Source organism: Coniophora puteana (assembly GCF_000271625.1).
Source record: "Coniophora puteana RWD-64-598 SS2 unplaced genomic scaffold CONPUscaffold_14, whole genome shotgun sequence".
Lineage (NCBI taxonomy): Eukaryota > Fungi > Basidiomycota > Agaricomycetes > Boletales > Coniophoraceae > Coniophora > Coniophora puteana.
In genome coordinates, this window is record NW_006913066.1 from 524212 (window position 1) to 542435 (window position 18224).

General features: G+C 53.8%; 8 protein-coding genes across 8 annotated transcripts; 3 read left to right on the plus strand and 5 right to left on the minus strand.

The window, feature by feature from the left end:
* Positions 1-372: 372 nt before the first annotated feature.
* On the plus strand, positions 373-2024 carry CONPUDRAFT_146761 (uncharacterized protein; the record flags this gene model as incomplete). Its single annotated transcript, XM_007775328.1, has 2 exons — positions 373-661; positions 724-2024. The coding sequence occupies 2 exons, from the start codon at positions 373-375 to the stop codon at positions 2022-2024; spliced, it is 1590 nt and encodes a 529-aa protein (XP_007773518.1).
* A 705-nt stretch (positions 2025-2729) lies between these two features.
* On the minus strand, positions 2730-4193 carry CONPUDRAFT_139683 (uncharacterized protein). Its single transcript, XM_007775329.1, has 3 exons — positions 3307-4193; positions 3181-3247; positions 2730-3119 (listed from the first exon to the last, which is right to left on the minus strand). The coding sequence occupies exons 1-3, from the start codon at positions 4047-4049 to the stop codon at positions 2862-2864; spliced, it is 1068 nt and encodes a 355-aa protein (XP_007773519.1). The 5' UTR covers positions 4050-4193; the 3' UTR covers positions 2730-2861.
* A 471-nt stretch (positions 4194-4664) lies between these two features.
* CONPUDRAFT_92963 (14-3-3 protein) lies at positions 4665-5581 on the minus strand (the record flags this gene model as incomplete). The annotated part of the gene is made up of 4 exons (XM_007775330.1): positions 4665-4705; positions 4759-5102; positions 5156-5462; positions 5515-5581. 4 exons carry the CDS (start codon positions 5579-5581, stop codon positions 4665-4667), a joined length of 759 nt encoding a protein of 252 aa, XP_007773520.1.
* Positions 5582-7481: 1900 nt separating this feature from the next.
* Positions 7482-8526, plus strand: CONPUDRAFT_130799 (uncharacterized protein). Its single transcript, XM_007775331.1, has 3 exons — positions 7482-7918; positions 7979-8151; positions 8224-8526. Exons 1-3 carry the CDS (start codon positions 7598-7600, stop codon positions 8321-8323), a joined length of 594 nt encoding a protein of 197 aa, XP_007773521.1. The 5' UTR covers positions 7482-7597; the 3' UTR covers positions 8324-8526.
* A 33-nt stretch (positions 8527-8559) lies between these two features.
* CONPUDRAFT_158300 (NAD(P)-binding protein) lies at positions 8560-9633 on the minus strand (the record flags this gene model as incomplete). Its single annotated transcript, XM_007775332.1, has 4 exons — positions 8560-8696; positions 8763-9383; positions 9443-9555; positions 9614-9633. 4 exons carry the CDS (start codon positions 9631-9633, stop codon positions 8560-8562), a joined length of 891 nt encoding a protein of 296 aa, XP_007773522.1.
* Positions 9634-10413: 780 nt separating this feature from the next.
* CONPUDRAFT_130800 (tricorn protease domain 2-containing protein) lies at positions 10414-12615 on the plus strand (the record flags this gene model as incomplete). The annotated part of the gene is made up of 2 exons (XM_007775333.1): positions 10414-10713; positions 11230-12615. 2 exons carry the CDS (start codon positions 10414-10416, stop codon positions 12613-12615), a joined length of 1686 nt encoding a protein of 561 aa, XP_007773523.1.
* A 756-nt stretch (positions 12616-13371) lies between these two features.
* Positions 13372-14486, minus strand: CONPUDRAFT_63957 (uncharacterized protein; the record flags this gene model as incomplete). The annotated part of the gene is made up of 5 exons (XM_007775112.1): positions 13372-13886; positions 13945-14019; positions 14075-14166; positions 14225-14265; positions 14346-14486. The coding sequence occupies 5 exons, from the start codon at positions 14484-14486 to the stop codon at positions 13372-13374; spliced, it is 864 nt and encodes a 287-aa protein (XP_007773302.1).
* A 912-nt stretch (positions 14487-15398) lies between these two features.
* On the minus strand, positions 15399-17393 carry CONPUDRAFT_158303 (subtilisin-like protein; the record flags this gene model as incomplete). Its single annotated transcript, XM_007775334.1, has 8 exons — positions 15399-15457; positions 15520-15579; positions 15652-15908; positions 15974-16245; positions 16318-16803; positions 16857-16895; positions 16964-17095; positions 17184-17393. The coding sequence occupies 8 exons, from the start codon at positions 17391-17393 to the stop codon at positions 15399-15401; spliced, it is 1515 nt and encodes a 504-aa protein (XP_007773524.1).
* Positions 17394-18224: the final 831 nt, after the last annotated feature.

Sequence of the window (18224 nt, forward strand, 5' to 3'; positions counted from 1 at the left end):
GTCTAATATGAGCGCCTTCTGGTTCACAGGTTCTCAGCGCCAATGAATATTGTCCGTAGTCACACTGGCGCTGCCCTTCAGCCAAGCCTTCACCGTCCCTTCAGCCACTTTCTTAATACCATACTTCGCCATGCACATCGTGCACCGCTGACCATTTCCAATAGAAGAGTGCCTAAATGCATCGCAAACTTAACGTGAGGTAGCAGGGCTTTTCTCAGCGCCTCACACCTCGAGGCCCTCGCATGAATTGAAGCTCGGCGCTTGTGCTCTCGCACATACATATACTCAAATCGCCAACCATGAACGCTAACACTCAGGCCGGACGTATACCCCAGCTCAGCTCATCCTAAATCAAACTCTCGCTACTATAGCATGGCCCCCATTCTTCAAGTCCCAGTACAACACTCGAACTTCAAACTTGATGCGTCTGGTGTAGCAGGCTTCTTCGGTGGCGAGGAGGCCATCTCCGCCATGTCCACTGTGCATCTCTACAAAGGGCGCAAGTGGGTTGGTTGGTACAACATGCCGGGGAGTTACACCATTGGGAAGTATTATGGTCGTATCGCCAGCTCACGCTGGTGGGACGGTCTATTTCCGGGTCCGAACAACTCTCCTGCAAAGGCATTTGGCCTGGACGGGAAGAGGGGACCAAAGTATATTGGTAAGTTCCTCGAGATTATGATCACATTCCGGGATTTCTGATGTAACGGTACCCGGATGTAGGCATGTGCTCGGGTACCAAGTTGAGAGCTGCGCACCTTGCTCAGTTGTTCGTGGAAAAGTGCAAGGACAAGTGCTGGGAGGTAACCGACGTACCCGGCAGGCGCAAAACGACCCCGAACATAGTTTCCGTTGTTGAACTCAAGCATGAACCGACCAACATTGTGCCCATCGAGTCCGTTCAATCCGCTCTCCTCGCCATCATCCCTATCTTCTTTAGCTTCATGACATGTGTCTTGTGCACTCTCGCAGAAGATTGGTGGGCCGCTTCCCTAATCCTGCTCGGCATCGTTGCGGGCGGCGTATCCTGCTATGTCATCGGCTCTGGGAAACTCATTCTCGACTATCACAGTAGGCCCTCCGCGGGTGTGCCCCCGGGTGATGGTTTCTTACACACCACGGAGAGCAATGACATGACAGTAGTACTTGGCCCTGAAAACCTCGTCAATGTGCTTACCAAAGGGACGTTCAAAATCAAGCTGGATGGTGAACCGGAATATCGTCGCGTGGGGCTTGTCGCGTTGCTTCTCGAGACCCAGTTCTTCTTCCAACTCCTCTTCATTCCCCAAGCGACGCTGTTCGGACAGATCATGTTTGTCACCTCGCTTGCCGTGTCTTGGGTGTATACGTCCTACCTTTCCTCGAAGGAGAAAGACAAGATACAGGCCGACCTCCTCTGGGGCGCGCTGGGCAGACCAAAAGTCCGTCGGTACAACTTAGCAACGCGCGGCGATGCGGCGACGTTCATTGCCCTTGTTCTCAAAGCTGAAGATCCGGAGAAAGTGTTGGCAGAATTCTTGAAGAACGACACCAGGGTCTGGAACAAGTGGAGGAAGACTGTCTCGGACAGGATCAAGAGCGCGGACGGCCTCGAGTTTAGCCCTGCTGATTGGAACATCGGAGAGTTTAGCGAAGACGAGAGGAAATTGTACGAACTCCAGCTAATTTCTGCCAGGGACGGTTATCGCGGATATAGACAATATTGCAAACACCAGGAAACGGAGAGTGAGGGAAGCACAGCCCAGTCCTCGGAGGAGAGTGTGCCGGCGAGCATCATGACGACAAAGGTAAGGCCGATGTTAATGTCAATGTCGACGTTGGTCTCTCTGGGAAGACTATCCCTCAAGTCAGCCGGGACGAACGTGAGGGAGATTTGTGCAAGGCTTCTAGGGGTGTTGACCCCGCCGCGGAGACCGACCTCCACTCCCGGGCCGAGCCTTGATATGGGGGCGACCTCAGTTACGCCTCAGGCCTCAGGGCCAGACACGGAGACGAGGGAGTCATCCGACTCTGTAGCAGCTTAGTTGTCCTGAACATTGGATATCGCGCTTGGAGTATATATCTAATCGCTTCCGCAGTTGGCGGTTAGGTCGCACTCGAGAGGTAGAGGCGCCGCGGCTCCCGGACAGACCGGGAGCCCGGAAAACGGTCATAGATTGCGTGGTACTACAAGTACAAGAGATAAATGACCGAAAAACTAAGTAAATCGCGAACGGAAGAGCGTGTATGCCAAAAAAACAGGACGTAGCTATTCGAACGCGAGAAGGAGCCCGAGGGGGAAGGTGGGTGGGCACAAGAAAAAGCTGGCAGGAAGGAGGGTGAGCGACCGCTTGCCTGCTCGTGAAAACGGCACAGCTGGCTTACCTGGCAGGTAGGAGGGTGAGCGACCGGCGCCCATCTCCTAACCTGCCGTCTGGTTTATAACATGAGCTCGTGCGCACGGACCTGTGGCTCGATGCGAGCCACTCCATGACGCAGAGGAGCAGGTCATCTCCGTCATGAGGGGACTAGAGCTCGACCTCAGGGGCCAGGAATCCAGACTTTGGATGAATAAGCACTCGCCGTCGCGCGACGGCTTGTGCGAGCGCGTGCGTCGAGCACGCTAACACACGGCCGCGATTAGACTTGTGAAAACGAGTTTAAACCCGATTAAATTAAGATCTGTACTGTATCACAAATCCACCTGACTTTATGTGCGACCAAAGAGACCCAAGAACGATATAATGGACCCATGACATATCGCCGACTTGAATTCTCTTGATTAATTCTGCTTGAATGTATAGGACAATACTACACATAGCAGTACTTATCGAAGCGGACACAGTGGTGCTTCCAAAATTTCGAAAGGACTCTGGAGGTGTTCAGAAATTCCAACGAAAATCCCTGTGCGCTGCCTTCTCGCGATCCCTCCTCAGCTTTTCAACGTAGATGAACGTCACGAGAAACTGTTCCAGCAGAGTCCCACCGATCTCTTCCCCACGGGATATCTTCGCGTATTCGCGTTCGTCGAAGTCCAGGTAGCCGTACTGTGCCTCCTTGCCATGGAACAGCGCTGACTTGTACCTGTGGTATCGCGCGATGAGATTTTTCGACTTCTTCCCCTCGTTGACATAATATAGCTGCGGCATCGTCGATCCAATCAGTTTTTGAGTGATTCGGGAGGAGAGCACGTCAAAGTACCTTGCAAACATAAGCTCCTAAGATCCAGCAATATCTCCGTCCGTCGTATGCAGTGAACTCCCGAGTCCTATAATTGCCCCCCTGGTGAGACACGCGCGGTACACGTATGGGGATCGCGTAACCCACCTCTGAGTAACGCTCGTAGCATTCAGAAATTTATGCGTTTCCAGCTCCCGATGCCCGAGCCCATTCTCGCCTAGCCACCTGAGACGCGAGCTCGCGATCTTCTTCCACTCGATAGTCGCGAGCCGGACGAACCTGTCCTGCATGTCCACCTCGTTTGCCCAATGTAATCCGCGACCACGATCCGCAGCACTGCTCCCAGGCCCGCCCTCCGTATCGCTGTCCTCACCTCCGAAACACACTTCCACTTCCTCGAGGGACAACCCTCCAGGCGTACTAGGCGTCCGACTCCGTGCCCATGTCGCAGCATAACTCTTCGATCGCAAACTGCCCCTCCCCGTTTCCGACACAGACACGGACACCGGCCGCGGCACCGACGCGCTTGAAGGCACCCGTCGCCCAATTGCAAGCTGCCCGGGCCGTGCCCCAAGTCGTGCCTGGCCCCCCGCACCAGCACCAGCACCAGCCTGGATATCAGCCACATCAGCCACATCACCCAAAAGCTCCTCCTCCGCTCCATCATCCGCATCCACCTCCTCAGCAGGCTCCACGTCCTCCTCCGCCTCGCCAGGATCAATCCCCTCGCCGTACGTCACCGGCTCCGCGTTCGGCGTGATCTTCCAGATCGTGCTCCAGCCGGTCTGCCAGAGGAACCGGAACGGCGTGACGACCTTGTAGAGGACCTGCCCCGCCTCGTTCGTGACGATGCTGTTCCGCACATGGTCCGTGGAGAAGAAAAGTTTCATGGCGAGGAGAAAGCTCCACGCTGAAGCGCGCTCCACATGAATGAGAAACAAGCGCTTGGTCGTAAGCGAGAGGAACGCTGGCGAGGTCTCTTGGGAGTTTGTTGACCGAGACTTTACTCCCTTCTCGAATGAAGTGACTGTCACACACCACGCCGAAGCCACGCCGAAGCCACGTTCCTGAGAAGCAAATATGTCGTATTTAGGTCTTTGCCGGTGACACTCTTACGATGCTTCGCGTACTTCGTGCAGTAAGAGACAAAAATGCAGGCGATGAGTAGAATCAATAAGACACGAGCTGCTAATAGCTTGCAGATGCCGTAACATGCACATACCTTGATATCATATGCAGTGCGCTTGTTTAAATTATGCCAACTTTCGAGCGAATATACGTTCATCACGGTCATAGATTTAGAGCTTCTGTTCGCTTTATTTCTTCCGCTAGTCTATCGGCACGAGAAACTAGTTGACATCGCAGTACTGATAATAGAGAAATATGAGGAAGGTGTGAGGAAATGACGATGCAAAGATGAGAATGTTCAAAGAACGCGAGGCAACAACACCCGGGACGGGCTGGTCAACACATGCAAGAAAAGGTCATGAAGGGAGGTGACAGATCTACTCGTCAGCAGGTGCCTCAGCGGGCTCATCCTTCGTGTCTATGAAAGTTCATCAGTTTTGAGAACCTTGACGAAAACTGACCATCACTCACCAGTCTCCTGCATGTCTGACGTCCAGAGGGTAAGGTTGTCGCGGAGGAGCTGCATGATGAGGGTCGAGTCCTTGTAGCTCTCTTCCGAGAGGGTGTCGAGCTCAGCAATAGCATCGTCGAATGCTTGCTTGGCAAGGTGGCAGGCCCGGTCTGGGCTGTTGAGGATCTCGTAGTAGAAGACAGAGAAGTTGAGGGCGAGACCGAGACGGATGGGGTGGGTTGGTGGGAGCTCGGTCATGGCGACATCCGAAGCGTTCTTGTAAGCCTCGAGCGACTTGTCAGCGCTCTCCTTGCGCTTATCGCCAGTGGCGAACTCAGCGAGGTATCGGTGGTAGTCACCCATCCTGACAGTTGCATTAGACATGAGAACATCGCAAAAAAGAGCATGTGCGCATACATCTTGTGGTAGAAGACCTTCGACTCGCCCGAGGCAGCAGAAGGGATGAGGTGCTTGTCGAGGACGTCGAGGATGTCCTCGCAGATCTTGGCGAGCTCGCTCTCGATCTTTTCCCTGTAGCTTTTGATCATAGCGACCTGTGCCTCATTGCCCTTTGACTCCTCCTTCTGCTCGATGGAGGAGACGATCCGCCACGAGGCACGGCGGGCACCAATGACGTTCTTGTAGGCGACCGAGAGGAGGTTACGCTCCTCAACGGTGAGCTCCTGGTCGGACGAGGCGACGCGCTTCATGTTCTCAACCATCTCTGCACGCGACCGTTAGTGTTTCATCATAAAAAATTTGCGATAATCACTTACCCTCATAGCGTTCAGCCTGCTCAGCGAGCTTGGCAAGGTAGACAGAGTCCTCACGCGATTCCGGCATCTGGGAACAACGAGCACATCGTTAGCACACAGCTCGACGTCTTTAGGCACCTTCAACGCGTCGGCGACGCGTCAAAGCACTCACTATGAAAGTGATTTGAGGAGAGGGTGGGGGGTGGATAAAAGATTAGACTGGAAATGAGAGAGTGAGCAGAGTCGTTCGGCGCCGTTTTTGACGACGAGGACGTACGATTTGGGAGAGTGAAGGGGGAGATGGTGGTTGTTGATTGGAGAGAGCGAATGCCTAATAATGTTGAAAATTAAATGTTGAGCTGGGCAGAGGGTTCGGGTATGGGGCAGGGTACAGGGCATCCCCCAAATTAGTAGATATCGCACGCCACAGCGGTTCCCTCACACCCCCAATTTGGTCTCTTCCTTTAGCTTGCCGAACCCACAGCGCGGCAGAACCCAGCCCTGTGCGGTTTCTCACTCGTCTTCCGGCTCTTGGAGGACGCTTGGCCCACATCCATGATGACGGCTTGCAAATATAGCCCCGGTGTCGCCATCGCTGAGCTCACCGCTTTCATCATGTACTTATATGGGGCCTTCTTGCTTCCCCGCTCTCGAACAAGCAGCCCAAACGTTATTGAAGCAGAAGCCCGCCATTGACCCCGCTATCTCTGGCATTGGCATATCCATCATAAAGTTGACGCTGGTTAGATGCCAGGAGATGCCGTAGTTATCAGCTAGGGCCTGCTAGGACTGACTCGGCCACGTTCTGTGAGACATTCGGCCAGCTCCTTCACAGCTTGGCTATTGCTTTTCTGATGGTCTTTGCTGGCCAACAAACGGAGCACAGAATGACGCCTAGAAGCGGTGCGAGCTCATGTAACTGTTTGATGATCCAAAACGCCCAGCGTTATATTTGTAATCTTGTGTAATCGGATGCATGCAAGCTTGGTGTCAATCTTACGATCGCCTGCCTCTGATTTAGGCTATGTGGGATCATCGCTGTCCTACCTTGATTTAGAGCCAGGCGCGGTGGATGTAGCAGGCGATCCGCTCTGTCCTCCGCCTTCACGGATGCATGCCGATCGACATACTCAAATAGTTTCGAGTTCAGAAGCCCCACGTTGACGATCCTCGTTTACCGAAGGCAAACCTTTGAGTTTTACATCGTACGACATCCAAGTATGTGCATACGCAAAGGACACGTCGCGTTTTCTGCGTATCAATCTTCGGTCAGTTTCGGTACGAAACGCCGGGAATCTAGATCTCATCTCGTTCCGCAGCTGCTCGAACTCACCCATTCAGACCCATGACGTTGACACCGGTGGCATCCGTTCTCGGCTGTTGAAAACGAAGACTTCTTGACTTAGGTCAAAGGGTATCTCCCGAACCATATGCTCTCTCGTCTGCTGTTGTCAAAGGACGAGTGAATCATGCGTACTGGGCTTGAGGGTTGCCTGCATTAGGGCTACTGGCTTCGCCCCGCACATAGGTTTCGGCAGGTTCCTGTAGCTCGAGTCTGGGTTAGGGGTTGGTTGGGGGTCTTTGTGGCTTTTTCATTCTTTCATACCAACAGCTGCCCACGAGAGGCTTAGGGAGTCTCAGCGTGCATCGTATGCTTGCACTGGCAACAACACCATGTACTGGATGGTATTACAGGGCAACTTTTCACTTATTTGCTTGCCTCTTTGAGTCAGTTACGTCCAATCAGACGTTCCATTCCCGGGCCACGTGCACGTTCAAGTTGTTTGTTAGCTATCTATGAAAACCTATATAGTAGGTTTGCGCCAGAGCAACGTTATATGAACGTTCGTTCCTTCAATGATCCATTGCCCACGTTGAAAGAAGCTCGGGTTCTTCTGGTCAAACTGACGCTGCATAGATAAGCTACGATTTACTTAGCCACGAAGTAAACAGTCGCAATTGCCCCTGAGGAGGGTCACGGTGTGGTGACTACAACTACGCGTTGCGTTACAGGGTCAAAAGACGCGTCGCGTCACGCGTCGACACTTCCGCTTCTTTGTCTGCGCTCTTATTCACTTCCGTGCTTAACAGCTATCCACCAAATATGCCACCTAAACGCAAGTCGGACGCGGCTAACGGAGCTGCGGCCAAAAAAGCGCGTTCTGCCTGGGCTGCTACGGCCATCTTGGCTGCCGACATCGTCGGTCAGCCAACGGACTACCCCGTACCTGAAGATGAAGGCGATGTTCGCAAGATGCTTCTAGAATTAGCGCAATACGCACTGCATCTCGAACAAGAGGCAGCGGCCGCAGCCGCAGCGGGATCTCAGGCTGCGGCTTCCAAGGCGCTTACCCCGGAACAGCTCGCCGCGTCTGTGGAAAAGATACGCAAGGCTGCCGGCAGCGGGATCAAGAATCAGATGAAGGTCGGGCCTGTACCTCGCTGTTCCACTGTAATAGGCTTGCTCATAACTTGGTTCATGCAGTGGCGACCTTCTTGCAAGGGCGGCGGCGCGAAGTGGTCGTACGACGGGGTCTGCGTGGATCCGAACGTGTTTGGCGCCTTGCTCGGACTGGAAGGGCCGCCGAAATGGAAGATGCACAAGATGCCGATTGAGGAGTTTGAGAATCGGTTTGGATGCATTGAAGGGTCAGCTCGGTACGTTCCCGTATCCAGTGTCCATAGCTGATATCAGGATGCTGAGATTGCTACGGGCGATTCTAATCACAGGTACAGTCACTTGTGGTTGAATGGAAAGCATGTGAACATTCGTTGGGCTGCCGACGAGGGCACTTTCAAACTCAGTGGCACGTACGGTGATACTCGATAGATACTGGAACTTTGAGGTCTAGCTAACGCGACGACGACCACTCCGCCGCATATATGCGCGTTATCATAATACTAAAATTCGTTGTCCTTTGACAGCCTTCAGCTAATGTTTATCTTACACCCAGTTTGTTGTCCATACATGACAATCTTGTTCACTTTACTCAGATGTTAGAGCACTATCATGGTAATGGAATGCTACGTTACACTACTCCATAATTGCATGCGGATGAAGCCGAGCTACTGGGAAGCCTGCCAAGATGCGTACCAAACCGGCAAACCGTCAATCAAACCAGGCTTCTTGGGCACCCAGTCTACCAGCGTTCTGCCCAAGTAGGGACGCAGCATAGTCGTGGTCTGAATACCTTCAAACAATGCTGATAAAAATGAGGAGTAAATATGAAGCCAACGGTGACTTTTGTGGAAAAGAGAACAATACTTACGATTGGGCGGCTGGGCACCATACTTATATGGGCCCTTGGCACCGGAGACCTCGACCATCTTCTGCAACAAGTCGTCGACGGACTCGGACAGCGGGTTCGCCGCGTCAAAGATCTGGCCACCAAGCATCTGAGACTTCTCAGCGACGCGGAGATATAGGTCCGCAAGGTCGTCGAGGTGTACGACCGAGTATCGTCCTCCCGGCGTGCCGAACCACTCGACCTTGCCCTTGGACGCGCCCTCGAACAGTGGGGAGAAACAAGCACCCCCGGACCTGCCATAGACAATGGAAGGGCGGATGACGATCCCATTCAGCACGGTGTCACTGGTGACTTCTTTCTCCACTGGCACACGCCACGCAGAGAAGTTGATCGGGTTGGGCGTCGGTGTCGTGTCGGTGACGACTTCCTTGCGGTCGTCGCCGTGGACCCATGTACCGGAGGTCATGATGTAGGCGAGCTTAGGCCCGTCAGCGCGGGTGCGTAGGACCTCCTTCTTGACGGCCTGGAAGAGCGCCGTGCCGACGCCGAACATGCCGCCTTGAATATCGACGACAACGTCGAGAGTGGGAATGAGGTGGATCCAAGAGTCGACATCGGATATGTCGCCCAGTACGGGAGTAGCTGACAGGCGAGCGGCATTAGTCGAAATGCATGGGTTGCGAGCTGGTCACTTCGCAAACCTTCTTCCGCAGCGAGCTGTTTTGCTTTCTCTTGCGTCCTCGCAAGAGCAAATACGACATGGCCAGCGCGAACGAGCGCTTGGACGACGGGGATGCCGACATATCCGGTACCACTATAGGCAGAGCGAAATCAGTTGTATATTTCACAATGTGTAGTAATGAACCGCATACCCAATGACGAGAACGCGCATGTTTGTGGATAAAAGTCAAGTGTTGATGAAACAGCAGTGAGAGACGAGGAATATCAGATAAGACGAGCTCTGTGGCCACAGCATATCTTGCTCCTTTATATCGTCGAAAGTGTTTGCGTCAGACTGATTGTCCAACACGTAAAGCATGGCATGATGGGTAAGACAAGCCAGAGTGATGATTGCAGCAGAGGATCTGTGCCGAGCCTTGGCCGAGTCGCGCAGTAAGCGCATTGACGTAAGCCAATTTGGACGAGTTCAGAGTCTTGAGTAACGTGAACCCAACCTGAGCAGACTGTTACGGAGCAGTCTTTGCTTAGCAACTGCTATGTGATGTTTGTTTAAGCCTAATGTAGCTTGAGTCAGAGGTTATGACTTGATATTCTAGGGCAAGAGGTCAATGACGACGGGATGAATGGACAGTTGACAAAGCTGGAAGAAGTCCCAACCCTTGACCGAAGCCAAACCACAGGATACAGGAGTGCTGAGTTTGCGTTTGAACAAGGCTGAGTAAGTGTTTTTCACAGCGGTGTAATGAAGGAACTGTAAGCACATGTTGTCATGTAGCAGAGTGTCAGTATGCCACGAGTCCGTTGCGAGAGCGTTCTGAGTGAGCAGCACGTAGACACTGTGGAGAGCCGGCATTTCCCGAAATATCTTCCGCAATGCGAAGTTGGACCTACAAACGCACGGGCCCTTGCCTTGACGCGCGTTCGTCGTCTACGCCATGCATCACCATCAACGCTCTTCACGCTTGAGACCTCTACTTTGCCACTCACTAACATGTCGCAACGGGCAAGCTCACAGGCAGATTCAGACGATGGCCCCCTCCCCTTCACGTTTCACGATGGTGAAGATGACTCCGAGCCGCCAGTGGTTACATGCGTCGAGTATTCTCCCGACGGTCAATCTATCGCGACCGGCGCCCATGATAGCACGGTGCGCTTTTGGGACGCCAAGACCGGCCAGGAAACCAGAAGGCTGACGTCTGGCCATCCAGTCCTATGGATATCGTTCTCTCGTTCTGGGCGCCGGCTGGCTGCCATATGCTTAAGCTCGGACGCGGAACGCGCGCACGTGGTCGTCTGGGACATCAATCAGAATGAAGAGGATCCAGGAAGAGTCGAAACTAGCTACGAGAGTAATGGTAGCATTGATGGGAACGGGCACAGAGTCGCCTTCTCGCCGGACTGCAGTCTGGTTGCCGTCATGACTCCTCTCCGCGTCGCTGTACAAGAAGCAACATCGGGAAACCTAGTCGTGGACGTGATCAAAATCAGCGAAGGCGGTCGGCTTGCATCCCTTCTTGGCTTCTCGTCGGATGGCCGACGTCTCTTCTATGCATATCTTAGGGACAGTGTAGAAGTGCGCTGCTTTGACATAGAGCTACGACAACATTCCTCCTTCAGCTTGTCCCTGGCATATCCTTCGCTCTCTTTTCTTTACAGAATGCCGTACATCTGCTCTCCTGACGGCCGTGCTATCGCTGGTTCTATTCCGCAAAGTGGATTTCAGATTTGCGACACAGAAACCGGAGGCGTAATGCAAGCGGCACTCAGAGGGCATGTGGAAAACACGTCGAGTATCTGTTTCTCACAGGATGGGCAGTGGGTTATCGATGGTTCAGAAGCGGGTACAACATGCGTCTGGGACGTATCTACAGGAAAGAAGGTGGCGGGGCCATTCATCATGGAACATAGGGCGCATTACGATAGAGCTGTGACAGCGATCACCTGCTCTCCGTCGAAAGACCACCTTGTGTGCGTCGTGAATGAAAAAGAGGTCTATGTCTGGGACCTTCATACCTGCAAGATTGCGCTATCATCTGTACGTCCATCTTGTCACCCAAGGCTGTCTTTTGAAGATGTTTGCGCTTTTCAGATACCACAGAGGAAGGCTGAGTTACCACATCTATGTCATCCCGCCTATGGGGGTGGTGTTACAGCCATTCACGCGTTCCCAGATGGCCGTCGCTTCGTTAGCAGCACTTTCGATGACCACTACATACGAATATGGGACGTTCAAACAGGAAAACAAGTCAAGGAATTCTCATTTCCGGGTGGTTGCAATATCGCTCTCTCTGAGGATGGTTCGCTGCTAGCGGCTGGATCAACCAAACGCTTCGGATGTGTTACTCTGCTAGATGCAAACTCAGGCGAGGAGTACTCTCCTCCATTGTTGGGAGCTGGCAGCCAAACACAAAAACTCTTATTTTCTTCCGACAGCTCGGTGCTAGCTGTCATAATCAACGACGGGGGTCTGCGCCTGGTGCACGATGTGCTAGGTGACCGCGAGATCAACGTCATCGCTGTGAAAGACGTCATAGATGTTGCCTTCTCCCCCGACGGCATACATCTTGCTTACGTGACTCACACGGGAAATACCTTGCTTTGCAACGTTTGCGATGCCGCCACAACCACAGTCACTATTGAACCACAACGGCCAGGCCCAGAATCTGACCTCAACCTCACTTTCTTGCCGGATGGGAAGTCCCTTCTTCGGACAAGTGATCAGAACAAGGCAAGAATATGGGACATCACTACAGGTCAAAATGTCGTCAAATACACGCTCTCATCGCGATCGCAAGCCTTGAGTGCAGTTTCTCCTGACGGAAAGACATTTCTCTACGGCTGGGTGAAGAGCGAAGATGAGTTCAGGCTCGAAATGATCGATGTGGTTAGCGGAAAGCGGGTCTGGCTCATCACGGAGACTGTTTCTATCACTGCAATCGCATTTGTGCCAGCAGGAGATAAGGTAGTTGTCGGCTCTACGAACGGCACATTGCAGGTGCTTGAAACTAGCACGGGTCGAATACTCCTCCGACATATCGATGATCGTCGTTCATCCGTCGAGCTGGTGAGCGGTGCTCAATCGCTATCCACACACTCAAATGACTCGTCCTTCGTTTACTACAGCCGAACACCGCTCCTAAATTGCAAAGAGGGCGCGTTGGCCTTGCGGACTGGGACGATGACTCGATTATAAACGTACGTTTCTAAAAATTCTCAAGGTACACCCCAAGGTCAACTTGGCCCCCAGATGCCTGCAACCTCAACTGATGCCGCGCGAGGCAAATTACAAGGCAAACATCGAAATAAAAACGGCCAGGGGGCGCGCGGAGAGCGCCAGGATGCTGGCAATCACGGCCAACCGGCTGGGCTGGTTGCACGTCTTTCCTCACGCTTGTCATCAAACTCCCCCACCCCTGGGCACGCCGGTAGACACCAGCGTCTTTCACGGGCGTTTAGGCTTGTGAGCGTTGGACGTGCTAGAAATGTAAGCTGAAAAAATCGTTGTTAAGATGCACTTGCTAACACGTCGACAATGGAAAGTATGTGCTCGCGGCAGGCGAGCAAGGAAGCCGTTGCCAGGAGCGTCACCAACTGCATTCTGATGATGACTCAAGTAGCCCTTCGCCACCGGGATCGGACCACGCACGCTCGTCACCGACACGTATAGGCGAAAGTGAAAGCAGCATGTCGAGCAGTAACTGGTTTGTAGACTATGTGTGTTACTGCGTGTGTTTGCCTTGTCGTAGCCCACGCGGGGCCGTGCCTGAGTGAGCGAGATTTCCAGTAAGCAAGAATCATCGATACAATCAACTGTGAGTACTAATCACTTCGCACCATGAGAGACATTGTCCCGCTGACATAGGACGATAGTTCTACCAACTCGTTTTAAGCCGAACCATACGTAGTACTACACACTCTTGGGACAGTACTTTCGAGTTCACATACACCATCAAAGCCTCGTAACAGACCATTCTAACGCCTCAAGTTCCCCTGCCTTCGTCTGGTATGTCTTCACCCGAGCCTCCACCTTGACCGTCTCTTCCTTGCCGGCAAACACCTCCGCCCACATCGCCTGCCAGCTCTCGGGAGAATGACAGAACATCTGAGTGGCGGCGCCAAATTTCTTGAGCTGCTTCGTGCCCTTCTCCGCGGCTCCAGTGTGGATCCCGAAGATGAGGGAACCAGGGATGGGTGAGAGCAGGCCTGCGAGGGCGCGAGCGAGGTGGAGCTGCTGAGCCTCGTCAAAGATGTGGAAAAACATGCCGGCGTATGTGGCGGAGACGCGGCCGTGCAGCGGGTTGAGAGACTTGAGCGAGTTGAGGTCGGGCCGTGGGGAAGACGGAATTTCGTATGAGGGTGCAACGACCTCAAGCATCGTAGGGTCGAATGCGTCACATGCAAGATGGTGGACCGGGTACGTCGCCGGTGTCGTCTTGAAGAAATCATGCCCGTAGTCAAGCAATTCTGCAAAGGACAAGGTTCAGGTGTTTAAAGTGAGTGACTTGGGAGTGTCACCTCTCACCTGGCCTCAAGTCGGAAATGATCACATTTTGAGCTGGGAATCCATCAGCGATGGCACGCCTTGCGTCGAGACCGACTGTGGCAACTTCAATTAGCTACCAACACCGCAACGGAAAAAGAATAACGCTTACAGCAAGCTGCTATGTCCAAGAATATGGCATCTTCACGCTCGCGCCCGATCTTAACGAGCTGCTGGTAGGCCGGCAGTCTACCCATGAGGAAGCTATGAAGCCATCAAATCAGCCCAACGACAAAAGCACACTGCCCGGCGGCTAACTCACTCAAGGAACGTAAACAACCGAATGCACGGGTACGGCGCAAACTACGAAGCGACTCCTCAGCACAAAAGGGGGCTTCTCACAATTCACCTGACACCAACGCCCAGCGTCGCGGTCCGCTCACCTCGTACGCCTTGCGCTGTACACTGATAATATGTTTCTTGAGCTCCTCGTCATCCTCGATCCCCGTCTGTGCCTTGAAGAACGCGGCCTCGTCGGGCCTCAGCGAGAAGTAGTTGTTGTCCGGCGGCGGGATGCGCTGCATGCCGATCTGCCCCTCTGGCGCGGCGACGAGTCCGTGCTTCGCGTCCTTGGTCCACGTTTGCGCAACTTGGGCGGGTGCGATGACCTGGGTCGTAGTTGAGGCCAACGTCGACATTGTGGTGGTCGGTGGTGGCCAGCTGCTAGTCGACCCCATGTTTCTCGCCGCAGGTATTTATACTGATACCCAGCTGACCCCGTGGGCTGCTTGGCGCTTGTAGGAGGAGGAATTGGCGACCATGAATGGCTTTTCCTCTCGACACTTCGGGACAAGCTCCTCCCGGCAGGATTTGTTGCGCTTGGAGGATCATGCGATTCCAATTAAGTTGAGGATAGGAGGTCAGGTACGTCCCTCTGATCAAGGAATACGTGTACAGAGCTTGGCGCAGACGGCGAATGGTGAGTCTATCGTTACTCTGCGCTTTCTGTGAATCTACCCTAGACATCATAGTAGGAGAGCATTTTACTCACTGGATAGTTACTTTTCCACTTCATTTTGAACACATTTACATATCGACTTCAACAAAAGTTCCGTCCGACGGCTGATCAGCGTGAATCGCAGGTCTCCTCATTATAGCGCTGGCAACTCACGAAGCACCTGTATGTAGACTAGCCGGATGCAGGTTGAGTGATGCAGAGAGCTACGACACCTTACTTTGTCATACGTCCTCCCAACATCATAGCGCTCATCGATTGTTACACAAATCGGACATCGATCGATTAGCGTTTGTCCCGGCCAAGAGTGTAGTGGATCAATTGAAGTATTACTGGGTTGTGAAGAAGTCTGTAAACTGACGACAAAGAAGCATTACTTACAAACCTGGTGTGCACGACTCATGTCCATACAATAACGCTAGAGCTCACAGCTCTTGTCTTCTGCGCACGTCCAAGGTGCCAAGACCTTTCTTTCCCCTCTCTAGTTATTCAGTGCGACAGTCTTGAAAATTTCGAAGTCAGGCGTGCCGAGACCGGTGACTATAGTATTCCGTCAGTATCCATATAACCTCTTCAAGCAAGCGGAGTGAGAAAAAATGTACCAGGATCCCATCCCTCACTGGCATTGAATCCCTTGGTCCCGCACCCGGGGTTGTTGCCCACTGTGATATCGGTGAACACGCTCGCACCAGCCCCGTAAAGCAAGGGATTCTAAAATCCAAGCGCGGGCTTACCCGCCGCGGCGCGCGCGTCGTTGACTAGCGCGACGATGCCTGCGACCGTGGGGGTCGATGCGGACGTGCCCGAGACGGCGACGTGGTTGCTGCCGGGGACGATATCGAAGAGGACGCCCTGCGCGGCCACGTCCGGGTACGCACGGCCCGAGGCATGTCCTGGTACGGCGGGCGCGGGAAGACATTGGAGAAGCCGCCGCCTGAGAAGGACGCGGCGACTTCGGTGACGTTTTTGCGTCGCGCAGACGGTGGTCACGCTGTTTTGTGCGACAGGTCAGTGCGCGTGCGGGTGTACAGTGAATATGTGGGTGGGGGGACGTACTAGGGGCAGCTGGCGGGGAAGTCGGGCTGGAAAACGATGGCGTTCGTGCCGTTGTTGGATTGACACGTCGTCGCTACTGAGGGATCGTCGGAGCCGTTGCCGACACCGGCGTCGCCCGAGGCGAACAGCAGGGAGACACCACGAGAGCCGAGCGTCTGGAAGCCCTGGCAGACGCGCTTCGCGTAGTCGGCGGGCACGGTCTGCTCCTTGTCGGTATAGGAAGTCGAAATGACCGAAGGGAGAATCGTCTGGTTGAGGACGTAGTCCAGCCACTGGTAAAAGAGAGAAACGTTAGCACATAGTAGTGTGGTCAACTGTTCAAGATGAATGCGAGGCAGACGCACATCTAAGTAAGGCTCGTTGTCGTTTTGCTCGTCCCTGAATTCTAGGATGAACGGGGGCGAGCCACCAGTAGAGTAGAACGTGCCCTTCAGCGGCCGAGTAATACCGAACGCGTATTGCACGTCCAGGTTTGCCTCAAGACCACCAGTAAATTGTCCTTGAGGGTTCGTCCCGTTATTGATCAGCGTCACCGTGAAGTTGGCGCTGTCATTGCCGAGAAACTGCTGATAGTCCGCGAGGTTGGCGTACTCCTTGAGATAGCCCGTGACCCCAATGGTTGTGTTGGTCGACGGCTTGTAACCGACGAAGCTGTACAGCTGCTGGAGGCAGCCCAGCGTGATATTGCTGTGGCACAACGCGTCGACGTCCTGGCCTGCCAGACCCTTGACGGTGCCAGTCTCGAGCGTGGCGGTACGCTGCCGGAGAGGTGGACAGTGCTTCGCATGGGCTTGAGGCGCGCATAGTACATCGTCGTCGGCTGCACGAAGCTGATGTGCTCGTGCAGCAGCTCAGGCAGGCTGTATGCTGTCGTGCGGAGTACATTGTCTCCGGAGGTGCTGTGCGTATAGACATGAAATTCCTGAGTGCAGGGCGAAGAAGAATCAGTCAGATGCGCCCAGGAGGGTTAAGTGCGACAAGAATGCGCACCGTATCGAGCATGCTCTCAGCAATAGCAACGGGCACTCGGATAGTAACCACATCTCCAGCCGCCGAGTTGTGCAGGTGCTCCTCGCCGAGACCGTGCGTCGCGAGCCACTCCCGGACAATGTCGACTGAGCCCTGCTTGGGTGCCATTAATAAGCTCATGGGCCTGCTCCTTCGAGAGAAACTGGCCGTAGCGCTCGTGCGCCGGGTCGGATGCCTCGACGATGTGCTTCTCGAGCTCGTGCACACTCGGCTGGGCGAGGGCGATCTTGACCTGGATGAGTTGGTCCTGGGGCGCAGGTGCCTGCTGGACCCATCCTTGCGGAACGCCGTGGAGGCTGTCCTTGATCTTGATCTGGCAGTCACGGAAGGAGGGTGCGGGACTGGCGTAGACGAGACCGGCGGCAACGAGAACGAGCCAGACGGACCTCATAGTGTCGAATTGAGAGGTAGATGGCGGGTGGTAGGAATGGCTTGCTAGCTGGCATGATATATGCTCGAGGAACGCATATTATTCAACCTGTCTTGCTGGAAGAAGCCCAGGCCGATGTTAGTTTGATCCTTATGGAATCGAGCCATACTTACGATGTGACATGTCCGAATGGGCCGTCGCTGACTTGCAATGTTTGCTCCGAGTGTCGAAGAATCGGGAGACCCGTTGATATCACCGCGAGGACGTGAGGAGGCGTGAGGTCGCGTCGCGGTAGGTAATGCGCCCCTACGCCTGATCGATCCCCTTGTTTCTCACCACGGCCCTCATACTATGCTACTTCCAGCCCGGACTCTAGCATCAGCTCTAGAATCCCCGAGCACAAATTAGTCTCACAATACTAAGCATCCACGGCGAAATTATCCCGTGCTCTATCCTGGCAGCGTACAGCTAGGATGCTAAATCGTTGCATTTTTGTTCGCAACAAAGCTCGCTGACATCCTCAGGTCTTCGTCCCTTGTCCCTATCCATCAACCTCAGCGCCTAGTTCAAGAGAATGCCCGCCAAGAAGAGGACTAAGAGGCCCGGGACTAAGCTTGAAGACTTCTTGCTAACTTACCTCTTCATATGCTTCCTGGCATGTCAATGGACATAGCGCCCGATGTTGCGAGCTGTTGCGAGCTGAACCTATCAAGTATGCAATCCGAGGTTTTCGGACGTGAGCCACATAATGGGCTTCACAACTGCTCATCGCCACGAGAGACTACGAGCAAGTCAGGAAAGTGTCCAGAGACGAACAAGGGTACGAAGCGCGCCGGCATTTACCGAAACATT